General features: G+C 38.7%; 1 protein-coding gene across 1 annotated transcript in view; it reads right to left on the bottom strand.

The window, feature by feature from the left end:
• Positions 1 to 22,728, bottom strand: part of AFG1L (AFG1 like ATPase) — a 133,859-nt gene that overhangs the window by 29,243 nt on the left and 81,888 nt on the right. The window contains exons 8-10 of the mRNA XM_077812903.1: positions 7,752 to 7,834; positions 378 to 448; positions 21 to 121 (exon numbers count right to left, since the gene is read on the bottom strand). Of these exons, the coding sequence (XP_077669029.1) occupies positions 21 to 121; positions 378 to 448; positions 7,752 to 7,834 (255 nt within the window). The remainder of the gene's footprint in view (positions 1 to 20; positions 122 to 377; positions 449 to 7,751; positions 7,835 to 22,728) is intronic.

The raw sequence follows: 22,728 nt of genomic DNA, 5'->3' as shown, positions 1-22,728 counted from the left end.
AGATTTGACTGGGTACTCACTCTGTCACATAGCTCTTCAAATGTGAAGTCTGCAATGGTTCCACAAGCTTTATTCAGCTTCAGCTCTCTGCCTTGCACTTTTAGAATCCTTGGTCTAGTTACTATGGGAACATGAACAAAGACTCAATCTTGTCTGGATAATTACTATAAAATTCATCTCTTACAGATAGGAAATGCATAGCTTGATGAATAATAGCACATGATTCAACACATAAATTAGACAAAATGCTGATACAATGACTGCCACTTGAGTGTGGCATCAACCCATATACAGCAATGGAACTTATTAATTGGTCAGTGGAGATTGGGCATTGTGTTCTAAATGTATTCTCTTTCAAGAGAAATTAACTTACGCACAATCATTTTGTTTCTGAGCCAGCTCATCAAACAACTTATCCATGACAGCCTCCACATCAGCTTCACTTGTGCTACAGTGAAAAGAATAATAGAATATGAAATTAATAACACTTGAAGCCAACATCAAACAGCTGCCTGAGCCTGCTTAGCTTTTTGCCCATAAAAAACAGAGAACAGGATGTTATGCTCTAAATACAAACATTAGATTTAGAATACACTTAAAAGCAGAGAACATTAACTCTCAGGTAGATGATTCTACCTTATTTGCATACACTGAAAGACTTCTGTGTTTTGAGCGGTTTCCAGTAATGAGGCAATACAGGCAAAGCAAATCCATTAACACTATGTGTACCCAATGAGAAAGAAAGGCTTCTGGCTCTATCCTGCATGCAAAATAAAAGCAAATAGACAAGGCAAGGCAAAGCAGTCAAGCATCTGAAGACGTATCCTTTGAAATCTCTGAGAGGGTACATTCTGAAATTAAATATTGAAATGACTATTTTAAAAAAATCAAGTCAAACTGACTGTGCTGATCAAACATTTTCAAGTTAAAGTATCAGCTTTGAAATACCAATCTGATCAATCAACATCAATAAATTTATCAGACTTCTTCCCTTGTTTGGGAAACATCAGCTATAAACAGCAAAGACTCTCACAAAATCACCTTGTGGAGCACACAAACAAACTAATTAGAAGACACTATATGGTTTATAGAGTCCAAATTTATAAGTGTCATCGTTTCTGTGACCTTTTTTCTCATTTTACTAAGCATATTATTTACACTTCTCCTTTAAAAACAGAGTATGAAACCTGATAACAGTAACAAAAAATTATTGTATATCATCAAGCCAAAACTTAAGTATACAATACTTCGTCCAAATTCATACACAGTGATCTGTCAGTGAATTTACTGTTGGTGTGGAAGTCCACCTTTAAGAAGGTATAAGACGCAATGAAGTTTCATTGGTAGCGTAGTTGTAGGCCTTTCTTAATTGACAAATAATGATCTATCATGTTGTACTATTATTCTCTCATTTACTGTGCCTTAAGCACTTTAACTACAATTAACATTGAAACTAATTAAAATCAACTGAATTAATTTCCAAGAGGAAATTTAACTACAAATAATGTTGTAGGTTTACAACACAAAGCTGTTCAGCATTTCTGGGGTAGAGGTGAGTGGCTGTGGGGAAACAAAACCCCACATGGTTTTAAACTGCATCATGAAGTATAAAGTCAGTCTGAAGTGCTAGGAATGTTATATTTTTCAGTGACACCTTCTGCAAGTGCCATTTCAAAGAGTAACATTTATAAAAACCAAATCTTCTAAACGGGAAGTTGTGTCAGTGTAACAGTATAACTTTCTTTAATTCATATTAGACTCTCTCATTAATAGTATTATTCCAGTGGCACATTACTGCAATGAAATGACATTAGGAAGGAAGTAGTTCAATCAGAAACAAACCAGCAAAGGGATAAGAATATTAAAAATTATTACAAAATGTTTGACTTGAGGGCTACAACGAGCAGGAAGTGCATGAATACAGTTTTTTTAGGTGGATATTTCATTCCTAAAATTCCATACAATTCCTGAGAAGATTTGTGTTGGAAGCTGACAGTGAGACCAAGCAAGTTTACTTCGATCATCACTCTCATAACTTTGATTATTATATGCAGAGTCCATTTGAAGAGGAGTGGAATACAGTTTTATCCACATTTATTTGCATGTTTAAAATAATAGACTATGTAGATTACGAAGGAAGAAGAGGATTGTGTTTTATAAAATAATTCTAAGTGATAACACTATAGCCGTATTATATAGGTGTCCTAATGATTGCCTTTACCAGAAAATTGAGTCATGTCAGAGCACACCTGAAGGAGTCATGTTTGATGTTAAACACAATTTCGCAGTCACTGTAGACAAGGACAAGCTGCGTTTAACATTGCAGTAGTTGGTCATGGTTAAACCCTGCTTGAAGCAATAGAAATGTAATTGTGGTAGGGCTGTCAAGTGATTAAAAAAATTAATTGCAATTAGTCACGCGATTAAAAAAATTAATAGTGGTTAATCGCATTGTTAACAATAATATAATACCATTTATTTAAATATTTTTGGATATTTTCTACATTTTCAAACATATTGATTTCAATTACAACACAGAATACAAAGTGTACAGTGCTCACTTTATATTTATTTTTGATTACAAGTATTTGCACTGTAAAAAAACCAAAAGAAATAGTAGTTTTCAATTAACCTAATATAAGTACTGTAGTGCAATCTCTTTATCATGAAAGTTGAACTTAAAAATGAAGAATTATGTAAAAAAACCCAAAACCCTGCATTCAAAAATTAAACAATGTAAAATTTTAGAGCCTGCAAGTCCACTCGGTCCTACTTCTTGTTCAGCCAATTGCTCAGACAAACAAGTTCGTTTACATTTGCAGGAGATAATGCTGCCCGCTTCTGGTTTACAATGTCACCTGAAAGTAAGAACAGGTGTTCACATGGCACTGTTGTAGCCGGTGTCCCAAGATATTTATATGCCAGATGCACTAACGATTCTTATGTCCCTTGATGCTTCAACCACCATTCCAGAGGACATGCGTCCATGCTGATGATGGGTTCTGCTCGATAACAGTCCAAAGCAGTGCGGACCCACGTATGTTCATTTTCATTATCTGAGTCAGATGCCACCAGCAGAAGGTTGATTTTCTTTTTTGGTGGTTTGGGTTCTGTAGTTTCTGCATTGAAGTGTTGCTCTTTTAAGACTTCTGAAAGCATGCTCCACACCTCGTCCCTCTCAGATTTTGGAAGGCATTTCAGATTCTTAAATCTTGGGGTAAGTGCTATAGCTATCTTTAGAAATCTCACATTGGTACCTTTGCATTTTGTCAGATCTGCAGTGAAAGTGTTCTTAAAATGAACAACATGTGCTTGGTCATCATCCGAGACTGCTATAACATGAAATATATGGCAGAAGGCGGGTAAAACAGAGCGGGGGACATACAATTCTCTCCCGAGGTCAATCACAAATTTATTTAACACATTATTTTTTTAATGAGCGTCATCAGTATGGAAGCATATCCTTGGCCAAAGCATGAAGGGGCATACGAACATTTAGCATATCTGGCATGTAAATATCTTCCAATGCCGGCTACAAAAGTGCCAATCAAATGCCTGTTTTCACTTTCTGGTGACACTGTAAATAAGAAGAGGGCAGCATTATCTCCTGTAAATGTAAACAAACTTGTTTGTTTTAGCGATTGGCTGGACAAGAAGCAGGACTGAGTGGACTTGTAGGCTCTGAACTTTTACATTGTTTTGTTTTTGAGTGCAGTTATGTAACAAAAAGAAATCTACATTTGTAAATTGCACTTTCAGATAAAGAGATTGCACTACAATACTTGTATGAGGTGAGCTGAAAAATACTATTTCTTTAGTTTATAATTTTTACAGTGCAAATATTTGTAATAAAAAAATACATGTTGATTTCAATTACAACACAGAATACAATATATATATAAAAATGTAGAAAAATATCCAAAATATTTAATAAATTTCAATTGGCATTCTATTGTTTAACAGTGCGATTAAACTGAGATTAATCGCAAATAACTTTTTTAATCGCAATTAATTTTTTGAGTTAATCTTGTGAATTAACTGCAATTAGTCGACAGCCCTAAATTGTAGTAAATATTATAATACTAAATTGTTTATATGGTTGATAAACAATTAATAAACCAATTCATCATCTATCAGATGTATGAAGCTTTCAGTGGCATGCTAGTCACCATTTAACTTTTAAAACTTTTTCAGGTAGCACTTAAAAGTCAATTTTTTCTATATGAAGCCTTAAAAGGAATTGCAGCTTTGTAAGTTTTGTAAATTACAGAACAGCAAACCTGATCTTTCTTTATAGTATCCTACTTCGTGCAAAAGAAGGTCCCTCAACTCCAAATTTCTGTAGCATTAGACAACACAGCCGCTCCCCATCAATAATTAGAAGATACAACCACTCCCCCAAAAATGTAACAGGGAATCTTAATCTTCATTTAAAAAAAAATAAAAATAAAAATGGAAGCTTCTAGTATTCAGTAGGATGATACTACCACTGAGGGCGTTGTCTTATTTTGGTATTTCAAGTGGGTGGTACTTATTTTGTAGATAGAGCTTGGAAGATTACTACTACATTCCCCCGCCCCCCGCCCACGCCTCCCCACAAAAATCTGACCTCCATTCTAAACACAGAGAAATTTCCATTTTTCAGGACACACACATACCCTGTTTATTTATCGAAATTAAAGTTGTGCTGATCATACTTATTAATAGACAGCAGGGCGTGAGGATGGTGGACAAGAATCAGTCAACAGGGGGTGGGGGGGGCAGAAGGAGGGGCATGGCAGAGTTGGCAGCAAAATATTTCAGAGATCTGACAAAAAATGTCAATGCCAGCTCTTCAAAGACTGAAGGTCCTCGTGCATGTAAAAGAAATGTGTATTCCTATGGAGATGGTGAGAAAGGGAGGCAAAATGCATCCATCCCTCTGCTGGAGTTGCAAAGATTCTACTAATTTTTCTTTACTTCACATTACACTATTTCAGTGGTTTTCAAACTTTTTTCTGGCGATCCAGTAGAGGAAAATTGTTGATGTTCGTGACCCAACAGAGCAGGGGATGCGGGGCTTGGGGAGGGCTCAGGGCCAGGCAGAGGGTTGAGTTCAGGGGTGAGGGCTGTGGGGTGAGGCCAGGAATGAGGGGTTCAGGATGTGGGAGGGGGCTCTGGGCTGGGGCAGGCGTATGGGAGGGGGTCAGGGCTCTGGGCTGGGGGTGCAGGCTCTGGGCTGGGGCCAGGTATGAGGGGTTTGGGGTCCAGAAGGGGGCTCAGGGTTTGGGGGGCTCAGGGCTGGGGTGCAGGAGGGGGTCAGCGCTCTGGGTTGGGGCTGGGAATGAGGGGTTTGGGGAGCAGAAAGGGGCTCTGGGTTTGGGGGGACTCAGGGCTAGGGTAGGGGATTGGGGCACGGGGTTGGGATGCAGGCTTACCTCGGGGGGGGCTCCTGGTCAGCGATGCAGCCAGGGTGCAGAGGCAGGCTTCCTGCCTATCCTGGCACTGCAGAGCACGCCGCACCCCAGAAGCAGCCAGCAGCAGGTCCAGCTCCTCAGCGGAGGCGCGCAAGCAGCTCTGTGTGGCTCTTGCCCGCAGGCACCTCTCCCCGCCCCCAGCTCCCATTGGCCGTTTCCCGGCCAATGGGAGTGCGGAGCCGGTGCTCAGGGCTAGGGCAGTGCGTGGAGCCCAGTGGCCCACCCACCTAGGAGCCAGACCTGCTGCTGGCTGCTTCTGGGGCGCAGCGCGGTGTCGGAACAGGTAGGGACTAGTCTGCCTTAGCCCGGCAGCACTGTCGACAGGACTTTTAACTGCCCAGTTGACGGTGCTGACCAGAGCCTCTGTGACCCAGTGCCTTACATTCCAAGACCCAGTACTGGGTCGTGACCCACAGTTTTAAAACCACTGCACTATCTTGTGGGTTCAGGAGGCAACCACCATCCTTTTAGTGACGGAAAGCTGGATGGGACTACCTTCAGTCTCCATCACTATCACTTGGTCATAAGTTTTGCAACTAGTATCATGTACTAGAGCACTAAGCCTTGGGGCAGATGTGTATGTCCCAGTTATGGTCCTTTAAACTGGGAGCTGTAATTGCAGGTCACATTCTTGTTCTTAATCATTTGGCTTACAGAAAACCGCATAAAGCTTTCTGCCTTTTAGGTGCGGAAGCACACAAGACAGATCCAGGGTCAGGGCCCCGCGTGCCTCTTGGACAAAAAAGACTTGAGAGGGAAATAGGTGCAGGAAGCAAGGATCAGACGGGAAGAGTGTGGGGAGAGGCTGTGAAGACCTGGGGCAAGGGTTAGAACGAAACCCTGCTGGGTGATTATGACTGTTACAGTCCGTATTTCTAAATAAATATAGAAAAGCCCTGAGTAAAAGAACTGGAACTGGACAGTTTCCTGGAGCATGATTTCACCTTTTCCAGGTGGTATCTGGCCACTTGCTTCCATACTCCTTCCCACAGAGGCTAACTATGCCAGATCCACAGTCACAGCCTTTGAATAAAAGCTCGCTTTTGGTTTCTGGGCTCCCATAAGGTACAGTACAGTACCATTACGGATTCACCAAATGTTTGTTCATTAAGTATAAGGCCCAGATCCTGCAAAGATTTACACATGCACAGTGAAGTCAGTGAGACTACTCATACGGATAAAGTTAAAAGGTGCCTAAATCTTTGAGGGATTGAGGCCTAAATAAGTACAATTTTGATCTAATAATTCCAAGAATAAAGAAAAGCACCATGTATTTAGAAAAAAGGAAAAACTTTCTAGTATTTAAATTCTCTTCCTCTACAATGCTTTTTAATAAAATGAATAATCAAGAGTAATTTCACTGTTGTAATTTTACTAACTAGTTCTTTCTATGTCTAGAGAAACAACTGTAACACTTTAATTTTATTATGTGGTACAGAGACATTTAATTTCAAGAGGTCTGTCTCCCAGGCTGAAGCCCCTGAAGGTGCTCATAAACCTTTGTTACTGGAAACATGCTTTGTGACTACATTGTAATTACACCATGGGCAAGAAGATATTACAGCTATAAATCTCATTTAAAATAAATTTGTATGCACCACTCTGGTTGCCACTGACCTAATGACAGACTTGCCTTAAAAGCGCGTTGGCAAAGACAAAAGTCTGTGATGCAAAGGTGTTCCAACATTTTGACTCAAAGAGAAGATGTTTCTATCAGGCAGATGTATCCACTTGTACTTATGGCTGTATTGTGTATCATTTAAATATTTTTATTATGTTCAAATACAAAGTAAATGCTAAAGTAAATTCATCGTGGTAAATACAAACAGATCATCTGTCAAAATAAGACTTTTTTTTATACCCACACCCAACATTAAATGAATCCTTGTCAGAAGATTTCTATAAATACTTAATTACTTTAATACAATATGGATGTTCTTCTATTATAAGAGAATTGCACACTCTCCTACAAGAGGATATTCATTACTTTCTAACCATCTGTCACTTCAGTTCTCCAAACACCACACCTCCCCAAAAATCTAATTAGTTTTGATTCAGTTGCACATTGTAAATGAAGCTAGTGTGGATATTGAAAATGTAGTTTAATGAAGTTAACATTATGGTATAATGGAAGGCAGTCTGCTGTACAAAATGGATCAGAAGGCAAAGAAAAAAAAGTCAAACTCTTCTAATTGTATTATAAATTTTTCCTCTCCTACTGAGTGAGAAGTTATTGGCTATTAAGAAAAAAAAAGGGGTGGGGGGGGCCAAAAATCCCACAATAGTTCAACTTACAGGTAGTAAAGTTTCCCTGCTGCAGGAAGAACCCGTTTCCTATAATCTATTCCAGAATCAAGTTGGATTGTGCTGCAGTATTTCTACAGAAACAAAAGATAGCATGATTACTTTCCTCAGTTCTGGCATTAGGGAATGCAGGTTATAAAAATAAAACTAAAATACTAAAACCATACAAACACAACACAATCAATCATACTCTGGAAAGAAAGAAGTACCCTACAACTACTTCTAATTTGTAGCAATCTTTATATTTTTTTTAGTGCAACCAAGATTATAAAAATTCTTTAACTTGACTGAAACAGAAATACAGTTTTTAAAATCATCAACAAATTAAGTTTTGTTGGGAAAAGGACTGAAGCACAGAACACAAAGATTAAAATGCTCTCCCTAGACCAATTATTTTCTTCATGCCCAACTGATGTAAGTCATAATAAGGAACATATTTTTTTATTTTTAATAAACTATTATAACCTCTCCATTTCCATATTTGAACCATAATGTATTCATGATCGCTCACTGACCCTATTGCCATAATAACTATTCAAGCAGAAAGCATAGAACCAACAGTACCAGGTTGCATACTCTTTGGGTGAAATCCTGGCCCCATATAATTCAATAGCAACCCCCTCATTAACTTCAGTGGGGCCAGCATTTCACTCTTTGACGGGGACTATGTCTTTGGGGATGAGGGGATTGGGTTTTTTTAGTTTTTTTTTTTTAAGTGCCCAAAACACATTTGGGCACTGTACAACCAGCAACCACAACAGGAGCCTCAAGAGAAGAAAGGTCTTTAAGGGAAAAGTCTGAATAGATAAACTTGAATCAAGAAGATAAACAATAAAGCAGAATTTTTTTCAGACAGCTCAACAATATTAAGATTACCCTTCATTCCACGAATCCATACAGTACCAAACTCCATGAAATTGTTGTGGATCTCAGCTTTCCTCTGTATTAATAGATTATCTTTAACACTCTTAGTAAAGATTTCATACTTTGTTTTTGAGAATCTTTTCATCAAAGTTTGTCTGACTGTTCGACTAGGTCTGATCATTGATCAAAATTACTTTAAGCAGATAACTAATACAATTCACAAGTGTCAAATCTAGTCTATAACAACTAGATAGCAGAAAGAATAGGTTAAGGAAACCTTAGAATACCTTCACTATAAATCTAGGAACACTCTCTTTCTGATGAGTGTGCTGCTTTCCTAGGAATTAGGAAACAAAACAAAAAGTTTTGATGAAACAAAAAGTTCACAGGAGGGGACTGTGATGATAGGGAATCTTGCTATCACTTTATAATTTTTCTTGGACATTGCTGAAGATTCTGTAGATCTAAAAGTATCAGCTGTATATTTTGATTTAGCCTTCTTCCTCCTTTTAGAAGACATAAGAGTAAAGGAAAAAAGTGAAAAGGGCACCTTAAAAGAACAAAATCCTAGGAAAGAGAATTATTAGAAATGCCTGGGAAGGAAAATAAAAACCAACTCCGCCCCGCCCAAATCAAAACAGCAACAAACCTAACATAGATTAAATGGCCACAAAAGTAAAAAACAGAGTAACATTGTAATTGGAAAAAATACGCTCTGGAGATAGGCAGCAGCATGAACAAGCAAGTGAGGGATGTTTGAACTTCCCCTTAGCATCATCTGTATCTACTGGTAAGCAAGGCAAAGTAGCAGAGCCCCAGAATTTTACAGCAAGGCTGGTGTAGTCTGCTTTTCTTTGTCAGGAAGCCGTACTCAGCATTTCACTCGCTAGAGCTTTCTAGTTCAACAGAAATGGATCAACGAAAATGTAATTTTTTTTGTCAGCCAGAGAAACAAATTTTGGCAAGAGTTATCAGTGCTCTGAGGTCATATAGATCAGCTTTGGGTCTCTGATAATGCTTTGCACTGGTTTCTTTTATCTGGAAATAGTGATCCCTCACTGTCACAGATCTTGGGAGACAGGCCAGTTCTCGCTTGCAGACAGCCCCCCAGCCTGAAAGCAAATACTCACCAGCAACCACACACCATACAACAAAAACACTAACCCAGGAACCTATCCTTGCAACAAAGCCCATTGCCAACTCTGTCCACATATCTATTCAAGGGACACCATCATAGGACCTAATAACATCAGCCACACCATCAGAGGCTCGTTCATCTGCACATCTACCAATGTGATATATGCCATCATGTGCCAGCAATGCCCCACTGCCATGTACATTGGCCAAACTGGAAAAATCTCTACGCAAAAGAATAAACAAACACAAATCCCGTCAAGAATTATAACATTCAAAAACCAGTTGGAGAACACTTCAACCTCCCTGGTCACTCAATTTCAGACCTAAAAGTCGCAATTCTCCAACAAAAAAACTTCAAAAACAGACTCCAACAAGAAACTGCAGAATTGGAATTAATTTGCAAACTGGACACCATTAAATTAGGCTTGAATAAAGACTGGGCGTGGATGGTTCATTACACAAAGTTAAAATTATTTCCCCATGATAATTTTCCCCTTACTATTACTCACACCTTCTTGTCAACTGTTTGAAATGGGCCATCCTGATTATCACTACAAAAGTTTTTTTTTTCCTCCTGCTGATAATAGCCCACCTTAATTGATTAGTCTTGTTACAGTTGGTATGGCAACACCCATTTTTTCATGTTCTCTGTGTGTGAGATATCTATATCTATATCTATATCTATCTATCTTCCTACTTTATTTTCCAGTGCATGCATCCGATGAAGTGGGTTTTAGCCCACGAAAGCTTATGACCAAATGAATTTGTTCGTCTCTAAGGTGCCACAAGTACTCCTCGTTTTTTTTGCTGATACAGACTAACATGGCTACCACTCTGAAACCTGTGGGTTTCTTGGAATTTTGCAGGAGATTATGGGAGTTTGACCTCATTTTCCACAATCACTTAGGGCTTTTAGGAGGCTTTTCAAAATCCTCCACTACTTCAGGGAGTTGTGGGATAGGTATCCAGAGGGTAGTGCAGCTGCAATGGAACAGAAGAGTTGGAGTATGGCTAAGGGGCAAAGTGCATCTGAAACACGATAGCTAGTTTGGTCACACTGCACTGTAGGTACTTACAATGATGTTATCTCACTAGTTCAACTACCAATAGTTCTAATTTGCTAGGGAAGATGCTTTGCATACTTTCACTTTGCTGGTGAGGAATGGGGACCGATTATGCAGACTACTGTTATGAGCAGGGTGAAACCTTGTTACGGGTTGCGTTTAAACCTCCTTCAGAGTGATGTGTGAATGAATTCCCCATTGAAGGCAGATAAGGGCCCACATCTAAAACAAAGCCTCACAGAGTCTGCCCAGAAATAGCACTAGGTTTGGCTGGGTATTGTGATCAGACGTATGGGGGTGGGCGGCAGAACTGGGGAGAGAACACCCAGAAAACTAAAAGAAAGCCTGAAGGAGCAGCTGAAAATTCGATGGCTGACTTTGCAAGTGGTTTTTGTGTCAGGGTGCAGGCTGAAACGATTGCTCTTGAGCAAAAGCAGCTGCTTCCTGCTATTAGATTCTGTCTGCATTCAGAGACACAGGACTTTGTACATTCTTTTTAAATAAACAAATCCTGCATTATAAAAATACCGATCACCAATTTCTATTCCCAACTGGAACACCCACAGGGCCCCAAAAATTGAATACTGCACGGGTCAAAAAGGGGCAACACTACTGAGGTTGGCAGAAGTACGGTAGCATTTGTTGCTACTGTTATTCATAGCTTGTTTGGCTGATGGGGAGTTTACCATTGTGAAGAAGGTAGGAGTTTGTTTTAATCATCCCAGTGATTTAATCTGTATAGTGAAGGAGTTTATGGAGATGAGAATTGTGAATATACATATTATCAATAACAGCTACGAAGTACCTTTGTTGTGCTCAATTTGTGGTTGATTCACTCTTTTGCTGTATGTCTGCCTTGCCTCCTTTTGTTCATAGGTTAGAAATCTTTTTTAGAAGTGAATTGCTATATTGATATTAAATGTAAAATGATTGGTATAGGATCACACAAAATCTATTCTGAAAAATATCTGTATTAGAAACACAAACATGCAGACTAGCTGCAATATGGAAACAGGGTAACTTTAACCAGAAGGGCAACAGAATATGTACATATCAGGGACATGAAATATACATTTTGTGGGTTTCTATTTTCTTTGCTCTGCTCATGTGCAGGGGTGGAGAGCCACAGAATGGATTTAGGGGGATTGGAACGCAGGAGCAGTCCGATATGGAGCATTGTATTATACTGAGCAAGTGGTACAAGCACTGATTTAGGGGTCAGTTACTGGAATAGACACAATGTCTTCCTCTTTAGAAGCCTTTTGGTATTTATTAAATATTTCTCTTTGGAATGGCTGGTGCTCACACCTTGTTTCCGTGTCATGGCAGATATAGTTCATTGTAAGTTCTTTGTTGTCCTGCTTAAAGCTGTCCTGCCTTTCTAACAGTCCTGGTTTTTCATCTTCAAACCAGAGTAACTAGAATATTCATAGTCCTGTTTCATAATGCTCTTTGTATCCCTGGCCCAGGCATGCTTATTATTTTCCCAAAATTCATTGAATTGGACTTTAAAGCCAGCCTTTTACTGCCACCGCTTGCCAGAGTGATGCTATACTCGGCAAGGTGCTTCAACAGCTGGTTGTAGATGATCGTGTTCCCAACAGAGTTCAGCTGCAACAAAATCTCCTTACCTTTCTCTGTGGTCACCAGTGTCTGTATGTCTGCCACTGTCTTTTCTTTTTAAAAGTGAGATAGCTCAATGAGGCCCTAAAGCCTATTTGGCTAGGCACTGTATACAAATAACAAAAAGATGGCCCCTGCACCAAAGAGTTTATAATCTAGCTGGCAACATGCTCATAGGAAAGCTTTCTCTGAAACATGATTGCTGTTAATTAGATTGTAAGCTCTTTAGGGCAGAAACCATTTTTTCCTTATGCATGTGTGTATAGTACCTAGCATAATTGGACCCTGATCTAGGAGTGGGGCATCTAGCTGCTACCACCAAACAAATTAATAATACAAATAATACATAATAAATCACAAAGGAGTGGATCATTGGAGAGTAAATATGCAAGAAACTGATGCTGGCAAAAGTAGCACACAAATGAGCTCTGGTGTGTGCAGTATTTTTGCAAAGGAGACTAAAGAGATTTTCATTCCAGGTTTCTCTAATATAGGCATGGCCACTGTTGGAGAAGTTTAACAAATCCCAAGTTTTGTTTCCATATTTGTAAATTAGGAATAATTTTAATTTACCTACCTCACAGGAGTGTTGTGAGGTTACAGTTAATGTTTGCAAAGAGCTCTGTAAGGGGGAAATGCTGTAAGTGTTAAGTATTAGGAAATGTAACTGGTATGTATTGTAAAAAGAATGAAAATATGCACTAGAAATATTGTATAAGTTCAAAATTGAGGGCTTTCAACACTTGAGATTTATAAAAGACGAAGATTGACATACATAAAAAAGGTAAACATTATGGAAGGGCTATTAGTATGTGCTTGTATGAAAAGATGTGTACTGTTCACAAGTACACATAGTGAACATTATAGAATGTATATAAATGTATTGTGGCAGGTCTAGAAAAATGTCCTTTTCTCCCCCTTATAGATGCCTGTAAAGCTTTATTTATAAATTTGGGAACTGGAAAAAATGATAGTAAAATTTTACAAACTCTTCATGTTCTTAGATGCACTGTCACAGACTTCCCAGCATTTCAAACTTAATCTTTTATTAACATTTTAAAAAAAGACTAATATGAACTATAGGTTTTAATTTCTCTCTCTTTGGATAACTAACTTCTCCATCTTCAGACTGATTAAACCCTACAAATGTGATTGCATTCTCATACTCACTAATCACCACCAAGAAATCCTAATCAGCAGCAAAAGAACTTTAACTGGAGTCCTCAGATTGTTAGTCCTTAATTGTTAAAGCCACAATCCTAACTATTGGTTTACATTTTTAAAATGGAGCTTTAAACTTTCAGATTTCATCTGCTTGTGCTAGACTTCTCTTATCTTTGTCCCTAAATAAAAACTTAGGGTCAAACCTAGAGTTAGCCTACTCAGGCCTTGTGCTGCTACCTTGGGTTTCCAGCAATTTCTCTGTGCAATGAAGGTATTTAAGGACTGTGACTTCTTACCCCATTCAATTCAAATGCATAAAATTAATCAGCCTTACAATTTATTTTGAACTGGTTTATGTATTTATGTATACAAAGGACAAATACAATTACAGTCTGAAAATGCAATTAGTAAGTTAAAAATAGAGAGTTATCATGTACTCATTACCATATAAGTGGGAGAAAAAGCTTCTGGTTCTGGAAGGAAAAAATGTGAAGCCTCAAAGCTCAAGTGGGGGTAGACAGCACTAAAGAAGAGGCCATAAAACTTAGAACGGCCAGTGGGTTGGATTTTACACTTTGAATAGCTCTAATGCTGCGGTTAAAAGTTATTAAATGCACAATGGCTGTATAAATCATCATAGAAATGCAGGACTGGAAGGGACCTCGGTAAGTCATCGAGTCCAGTCCTCTGCAATGAAGAAGGACTAATTATTGTCTAAAGCTTGTCTGACAGGTGTTTATCTAACCTGTTCTATGATGGAGATTCCACAACCTCTCTAGGTAATCTGTTCCAGTGCTTAAGTACCCTTACAGTTAGGAAGTTTTTCCTAATGTCTAACCTCAATCTCCCTTGCTGTAATTTAAGACCACTACTTCTTATCCTGTCCTCAGTGGTAAGGAGAACAATTTGTCATCCTCCTCTTTATAACAACCTTTTATGTACTTGAAGGCATCATGTCCCCCTCAGTCTGCTCTTCTCCATGCAAAACAATCCAATTTCCCCCCCAATCTTTCCTCGTAGATCATATTTTCTAGACTTTTAATATTTGTTGTTGCTCTCCCCTGGACTTTCTCCAGGTTGTCCACATCTTTCCTGAAGTGGTGTGCCTAGAACTGGACACAGTACTCCAGTTAAGACCGTATAAGTGCTGAGTAGAATGGAAGAATTACTTCTCATGTCTTGCTTACAACACTTTTGCAAATACATTTTTGACGCATATTTAGTTTGCGATCCACTATAACCCCCAAATCCTTTTCTGCAGTACTCCTTCCTATGCAGTCATTTCCCATTTTGTATTCATGCAATTGATTGTTCCTTCCTAAGTGGAGTACTTTGCATTTGTCCTTATTGAATTTCATCCTCTTTATTTCAGACCGCTTCTCCAGTTTGTCCAGAATTTTGAATTCTAATCATGTCCTCTAAAGCCCCGGCAACTCCTCCCATCTTGGTATTGTCTGCAAACTTTATAAATGTACTCTCGATGCCATAATCCAAATAATTTATGAAGACACTGAATAGAAATGGACCGAGGACACATTCCTCCAGGACCCCATTTGATATGCCTTTCAAGCTTGACTGTGAACCACTGATAACTACTCTCTGAGTACACTTTTCCAACCAGTTGTGAACTCTCCTTATAGTAGGCTTGTCAAGGCTATATTTCTCCAATTTGATTCTGAGCAGGTCATGTCAGATAGTATCAAAAACCTTACTAAGTCGAGATATATCACATCTACTATCTTCCCTCCTATCCACAAGGCTTGTTATACTGTCAAAGAATGATATTAGGTTGGTTTGACATGATTTGTTCTTGACAAATCTACGTTGAGTGTTACTTATCACATTTCAGAGTAACAGCCGTGTTAGTCTGTATTTGCAAGAAGAAAAGGAGTACTTGTGGCACCTTAGAGACTAACCAATTTATTTGAGCATAAGCTTTCGTGAGCTACAGCTCACTGAATGAGCTGTAGCTCATGAAAGCTTATGCTCAAATAAATTGGTTAGTCTCTAAGGTTCCACAAGTACTCCTTTTCTTTTTACTTATCACATTATTTTCTTCTAGGTGCTTACAAACTGATTGATTGCTCCATTATCTTTCCGGGTGCCAAAGTTAAGCCAATTGATCTATAATTCCCTGTGTTATCCTTATTCTCCCTTTCATAAATAGGTATTATAGTTGCCCTTTTCCAGGCCTCTGGGATCAATCCTGTCCTCCACAAGTTCTCAGCAATAAGCACTAATGGCTCAAGGATCTTTTCAACCAGTTCCTTAAGTATTCTAGGATGTATTTCATCAGGCCCTGCCAACTTGAAGACATTTAACTTGTCTAAGTAATTCTTAACTTGTTCTTTCCTTATTTTAGTTTCAGTTCCTACCCCATTTACATTTATGTTCACTATATTAATCCTCCAATCACTGCTAACGTTTTTGGTGAAAATAAACAAAAAAGGTTTAACATTTTGGCCACAGCTGCATTTTCTGTTATTGTCTTTCCCTGCCTCATTGAGTAATGGGCCTACCCTGTCCTTGGTCTTCCTCTTGCTTCTCATTTGTAAAATGTTTTCTTGTAAAATAAATATTTCTTCCTTTAAACTCTTGTATTATTTATTTGCTATTGCATTCATGTTCGGTACAAGACCGTTTTTAAATGTTGTCATGATATTAATATATAGTATCATGATACTAATATATAGTATCTTGGACTAGATGACCTCCTGAGGTCCCTTCCAACCCTGATATTCTATAGCACAAAAGCCTGGTAAATAGAGGGACAAAGATTTTTAAGAAGCTCAAATGAAGGTCAAATAAAGTTAATGTATTAACCTGGCAGTCCCCCAAGTAAAATTCCCCTAAGTCACAGTAACATATATGAAACCAAAACAGGTATATTATTAGTAGTAAATATTTATATTATGCTTGTACCCAAAGACCTTTCTGGGATTGGGGCTCAATTGTACTGGGCACTATACAAAGAGAAGAGAAAATTCTGTCCTGGATGACTTATCCTCTAAAGAGACAAACAGACAAAGAATAGAGGATGGCTACAGAATATACAAACAAATGAATTTGAAGAACTGGCCCAAGCCAGTTACATGTATTGCTGCTTTTATTTATTTGGGGATGCAGTAGGGAGTAAAGCAGTAGGGAGTAAAGCAGCAGGGAAAAGAAAGAAGAACAGAGGGGCAATTGTAGTTCATTGTCTGCCTAGCCATTGCCAGCAGATAAAGTTTTGCAGGCACCACAGCAGAGGATAGTCTTAAGCTTGGACTTGGAGGAGGAGGATGTAGTAGTAGTTGTATGGATTTCATTAGGGAGTTTTCCCCATGTAAGGGTCACCATGAGAGAAAGCATGGAGGTATTTGAGCAGCTGATTAATGGGTAGTAAAGCCAAGAGTTAAAATCGTGAGAAGTTACTAAATCAGATAGCAGCTGAGATGATGGGTTCAGAGTGACAAGCCAGAAAGTTTATTTTACTACATTTGAGGAGAATGAGGTTGCCTTAGTCAAGGTCAGAAAGAAGGAGGTGGTAGCATCACAACATGAAATGAGGATTCATGAGAACAAGACTTTTGGCTGAGCAGATAGACAGGAAAGGCCAGACTGATTAGGATACACAGGCAAATGAACGACAGACACTGGGATGGATTTAAGCGGCAGGGTGCAACTTTATTAAATTAACACTGGGAAGAGGTGCTACACATCCACCTCTGTTCTCATGTATCAGACATTTAACTAGTCCAGTGCATGGTTACAGGGCTCCCATCATGTAACCAATAATTTAGGATAGCCCCTGATTGGCCTAGCCCTAGGACTCAGATCGCTTCTCAGTCCTCTCACCCTCAATCCACATGCGGAGGGGAGAGGGTTTACCAAGGAGGGACCTCAGTCCATGAAGACTTCAGGTCTTCCCTTCTCCTGTACGTTCACCAGTGAAATCCTTGGTCTCATTTGCTTCTGAGAGTTAGTTTTTTTAGCTTTTATTCACATTGGACACCAAACACAAGTTGCGACAAGCTAAACAGTCTTACCATTCCTAATATTAAACATTCAAGACCTATTCCATTCAACCCAATCATGCCTCAACAATACTGTGAGGTAGGTGAAAAACTCCACCAGATCTCAGACAGTCTGATCCACTGTGAAAATCTACTTCCTGATCCTAAAACAGGCCAGCCAAATCCTGAAAAACACAACTCTTACACAACAACTAAAAGGAGAACAGGGGCAGCTAAATGGGGTTTGAGGCTCTTCAAAAGCCCAGACAGAGTTTAAATACACTGGGCAGGTTGGAGGAGAGGATAATGGCCAATCAGCACACCCAGTCCCCAAAGCCTGGCTAATGGGAGATGCAGGACCCGAGAATAAGTGGCCAGCTCCTGCCTCCCCACTCTCTTTCAGGCACTGTGCCTCAGTCCTACTGGTCTGATCAACAGACCCTGTGTTCATTGTAAGGGGGATGGAATGGCAAGATTTAGTCATAGTAAGACCATGCAGTCAAACTGGGGGCTTATCTCTGCTTTATCTACTTATTGAAGGGATCCAGATTACATTTTGCACAAGTATTAAGAACATAAGAATGGCCATACTGGGTCAGATCAAAGGTCCATCCAGCCCCGTATCCTGTCTTTTGACAATGGCCAATGCCAGATGCCCCAGAGGGAATGAACTGAATAGGTAATCATCAAGTGATCCATCCCCTGTTGCCCATTCCCAGCTTCTGGCAAACAGAGGCTAGGGACGCCATCCCTGCCCATCCTGGCTAATAGCCATTGATGGATCTATCCTCCATGAACTTATCTAGTTCTTTTTTAAACCCTGTTATAGTCTTGGCCTTCACAACATCCTCTGGCAAGGAGTTCCACAGGTTGACAGTGCATTGTGAAAAAATACTTCCTTTTGTTCGTTTTAAACGTGCTGCCTATTAATTTCATTTGGTGACCCCTAGTTCTTGTGTTATGAGAAGGAGTAAATAACACTTCCTTATTTACTTTCTCCACACCAGTCATGATTTTATAGACCTCTATCATATCCTCCCTTAGTTGTCTCTTTTCCAAGATGAAAAGTCCCAGTCTTATTAATCTCTCCTCATATGGAAGCAATTCCATACTTCTAATAATTTTTGTTGCCCTTTTCTGAAACTTTTCCAATTCCAATATATCTTTTTTGAGATGAGGTGACCACATCTGCACACAATATTCAAGATGTGGACTCAGCATGGATTTATACAGAGGCAATATGATATTTTCTGTCTTATTTTCTATCCCTTTCTTAATGATTCCCAGCATTCTGTTAGGTTTTTTGACCTCCGCTGCACATTGAGTGGATGTTTTCAGAGAACTATCCATAATGACTCCAAGATCACTTTCTTGAGTGATAACACCTAATTTAGATCCCATCATTTTATGTATGTACTTGGGATGTTTTCCAATGTGCATTACTTTGCATTAATCAACATTGAATTTCATCTGCCATATTGCTGCCCAGTCATCCAGTTTTCTGAGATCTGTTTGTAGCTCTTTGCAGTCTGCCTGGGACTTAACTATCTTGAGTATTTTTGTATCATCTGCAAATTTTGCCAACTCACTGTTTATCCCTTTTTCCAGATCATTTATGAATATATTGAATAAGACTGGTCCCAGTTCAGACCCCTGGGGGACACCACTATTTACCTCTCTCCATTCTGAAAACTGACCATTTATTCCTACCCTTTGTTTTCTACCTTTTAACCAGTTACCAATCCATGAGAGCACCTTCCCTCTTATCCCATGACAGCTTACTTTTCTAAGAGCCTTTGGTGAGGGACCTTGTCAAAGTCTTTCTGAAAATCTAAGTACACTACATTCCGTGGATCCCCCTTGTCCACATGCCTGTTGACCCCTCAAAGAATTCTAGTAGATTGGTGAGGCAAGATTTCCCTTTACAATAACCACGTAGACTCTTCCCCAACAAATTATGTTAATCTATGTGTCTAACAATTTTGTTTTTCACTATAGTTTCAACCAGTTTCCCTGGTACTGAAGTCAGGCTTACCGGCCTGAAATTGCCAGGATCACCTCTGGAGCCCTTTTTAAAAATTGGCGTGACATTAGCCATTTGGTACAGAAGCTGATTTAAATGATAGGTTACAAACTAGTTAGTAGTTCTGCAATTTCACATTTGAGTTCCTTCAGAACTCTTTGGTGAATATCATCTGGTCCTGGTGACTTATTACTATTTAGTTTATCAATTTGTTCCAAAAACTCCTCTAATGACACCTCCATCTGGGACAGTTCCTCAGATTTGTCACTTAAAAAGAATGGCTCAGGTTTGGGAATCTCCCTCACATCCTCAGCTGTGAAGACTGATGCAAAGAATTCATTTAGTATCTCCGTAATGGCCTTATCGTCCTTGAGTGTTCCTTTAGCATCTTGGTCGTTCAGTGGCCCCACTGGTTGTTTAGCAGGCTTCCTGCTTCTGATGTACTTAAAAAAAAAAAATTGCTATTACTTTTCGAGTCTTTGGATAGCTGTTCTTCAAATTCTTTTTTGGCCTTCCTAATTATATTTTTACACTTAATTTGCCAGGGTTTATGCTCCTTTCTATTTTCCTCACTAGGATGTAACTTCCACTTTTTAAAGGATGCCTTTTTGTCTCTCACTGCTTCTTTTACTTTGTTGTTTAGCCACGATGACACTTCTTTGGTTCTCTTACCATGTTTTTTAATTTGGGGTATACATTTAAGTTGAGCCTCTATTATGGTGCCTTTAAATAGTTTCCATGTAGCTTGCAGGGATATTACTTTTGGCACTGTACCTTTTAATTTCTGTTCAACTAACTTCCTCATTTTTGTGTAGTTCCCCTTTCTGAAATTAAATGCTACCATGTTGGGCTGCTGTGGTGTTTTCCCCGCCACAGGAATGTTAAATTTAATTATATTATGGTAACTATTACCAAGCGGTCCAGCTATATTCACTTCTTGAACGAGATTCTGTGCTCCACTTAGAACTAAATCAAGAATTTCCTCTCCTCTTGTGGGTTCCAGGACTAGCTGCTCCAAGAAGCAGTCATTTAAGGTGTCAAGAAACTTTATCTCCGCATCCCACCCTAAGGTCGCATGTACACAGTCAATATGGGGATAGTTGAAATCCCCCATTATTATTGAGTTTTTTATTTTTATAGCCTCTCTAATCTCCCTGAGCATTTCACAGTCACTATCACCATCCTGGTCAGGTGGTCGGTATTCTATCCCTACCGCTATATTCTTATTATTAAGTACATTCCATTGAACAAGCCAAAATCTCGAAGCATTTAAAAGTTACTTTTTTGAAAATTTTCTCTAGATTTTAACATTTTTTCTACTTTTAGAATTGTTCAAACTTAAACCACTCAACTATCCATACTTATACATCTTAATGCAGAGGTAGGCAACCTGCGGCATGTGTGCCAAAGGCGGCATGCGAGCTAATTTTCAGTGGCACTCACACTGTCCGGGTTCTGGGCACCGGTCCGGGGGGCTCTGCGTTTTAATTTAATTTTAAATGAAGCTTCTTAAACATTTTAAAAACTTTAAACTTTACTTTACATACAACAATAGTTTAGTTATATATTAAAGACTTATAGAAAGAGACCTTCTAAAAATGTTAAAATGTATTACTGGAACGCAAAACCTTAAATTAGAGTGAATAAATGAAGACATGGCACACCACTTCTGAAAGGTTGCCGACCCCGTCTTAATGTCTACAGTATCAAGTAGCATGAACTGAAAGAGACTTCATACATAATAAAGGAATTATTTAAATGCAGGTTTTATATCAGCTATCCTATATTGCCACAGTGCCCAGTGCACATATATAAAATATATATATACATGTGCACCTGGTTTCAGGTCAACTCTCCTCTTACTGTAATATCTATTCTACAAACGTGCAGCAGGTTTCAGGTTCACTCTCCCTTTACCGTAACATTTGGGCTATGTCCACAGAACTGGTTTTACATCAACTCTCTCTTTATCATAATGCCAAGACTATACAATTGTAGCTGGCTGCACATCAGCATTCTCCGGAATGTATGGACTATACATACACACAACTCTCCCATTACTGATCTACACACAGCTGGTTTCAGATCTCGTCTCTTTTACCAGTATAGCAGCACCATACACATACTGACAGTTTTACATCAGCCACTCACACTAAAACACCTCACAATAAAGTGTTAAAACTTTTAAAAAATATTATGCACATTTCAAGCAAAATTAACAAAATCATTTTCCCCCCTCCCCAAAAACAGAGGGAAAGCCAAACAAATAACAGCATTAACACGTTAAGGTTCCTGGACTCCATTCATAAAAACACAATCATTAAAAATAAGGAACTCCTGAGTTTAGGTTCTCTTTCAAAATTTAAGAGAAACTTCCATAAATACTCACCATTTCAAAAACAAAGCATAGCAACTTTTAACTCTGACCATGTTCACAAAAATTTTGTATGTTGCACTTATTATCAAAACAGATTCATATGGGCAAGTTATTGTATAGCACACATATGCCTTTAGGGTAGAAAATGAGCTTTAAAATGTAACTTTTATAACAATGCAAGACAGAAATTATTACATTAGTAAATTGTTTATGAGTAAGATAATCTATTGTTTGGCAGACATGCGGTTACGTGTTAAAACATCAACATTAGAATATGTTTCCAGCTACAGATTTCATATATCTAGTCACTGTACATTTTAAAAGAACTAAAGAATGATTTATGAAAACCTCAACTACAACTTAAGCACAAAACCCCCCAACCCAACATGAATGGATATGCTGCATTATATGTTCTCTATGAAAATTTGTGAATGATACAGTGTTTCTTGAATTACATAGCATCAGGGTGTTTAAATATTGAAATGCATCAGCTATTAATATCTTGTCCTATCTCCAATTACTACAGTAATCCAATCAACATTCTCTCTCAAAGCCATTTGATAACACTTTTTAAGAGCAAAAATGTGTACATATATAAATTGACAGTGTATTCAGGGTCTTGTGGTACACAATCTGTTCTACATAATTCTTGTTAGAATCATAGAATCAGCAGGTTAGAAGGGACCCCAAAGGTCATCTAGTCTAACCCCCTGCCAAGATG

Source organism: Eretmochelys imbricata, chromosome 3 (genome assembly GCF_965152235.1).
Source record: "Eretmochelys imbricata isolate rEreImb1 chromosome 3, rEreImb1.hap1, whole genome shotgun sequence".
NCBI lineage: Eukaryota > Metazoa > Chordata > Testudines > Cheloniidae > Eretmochelys > Eretmochelys imbricata.
This window is presented reverse-complemented; position numbering and strand designations above follow the sequence as displayed.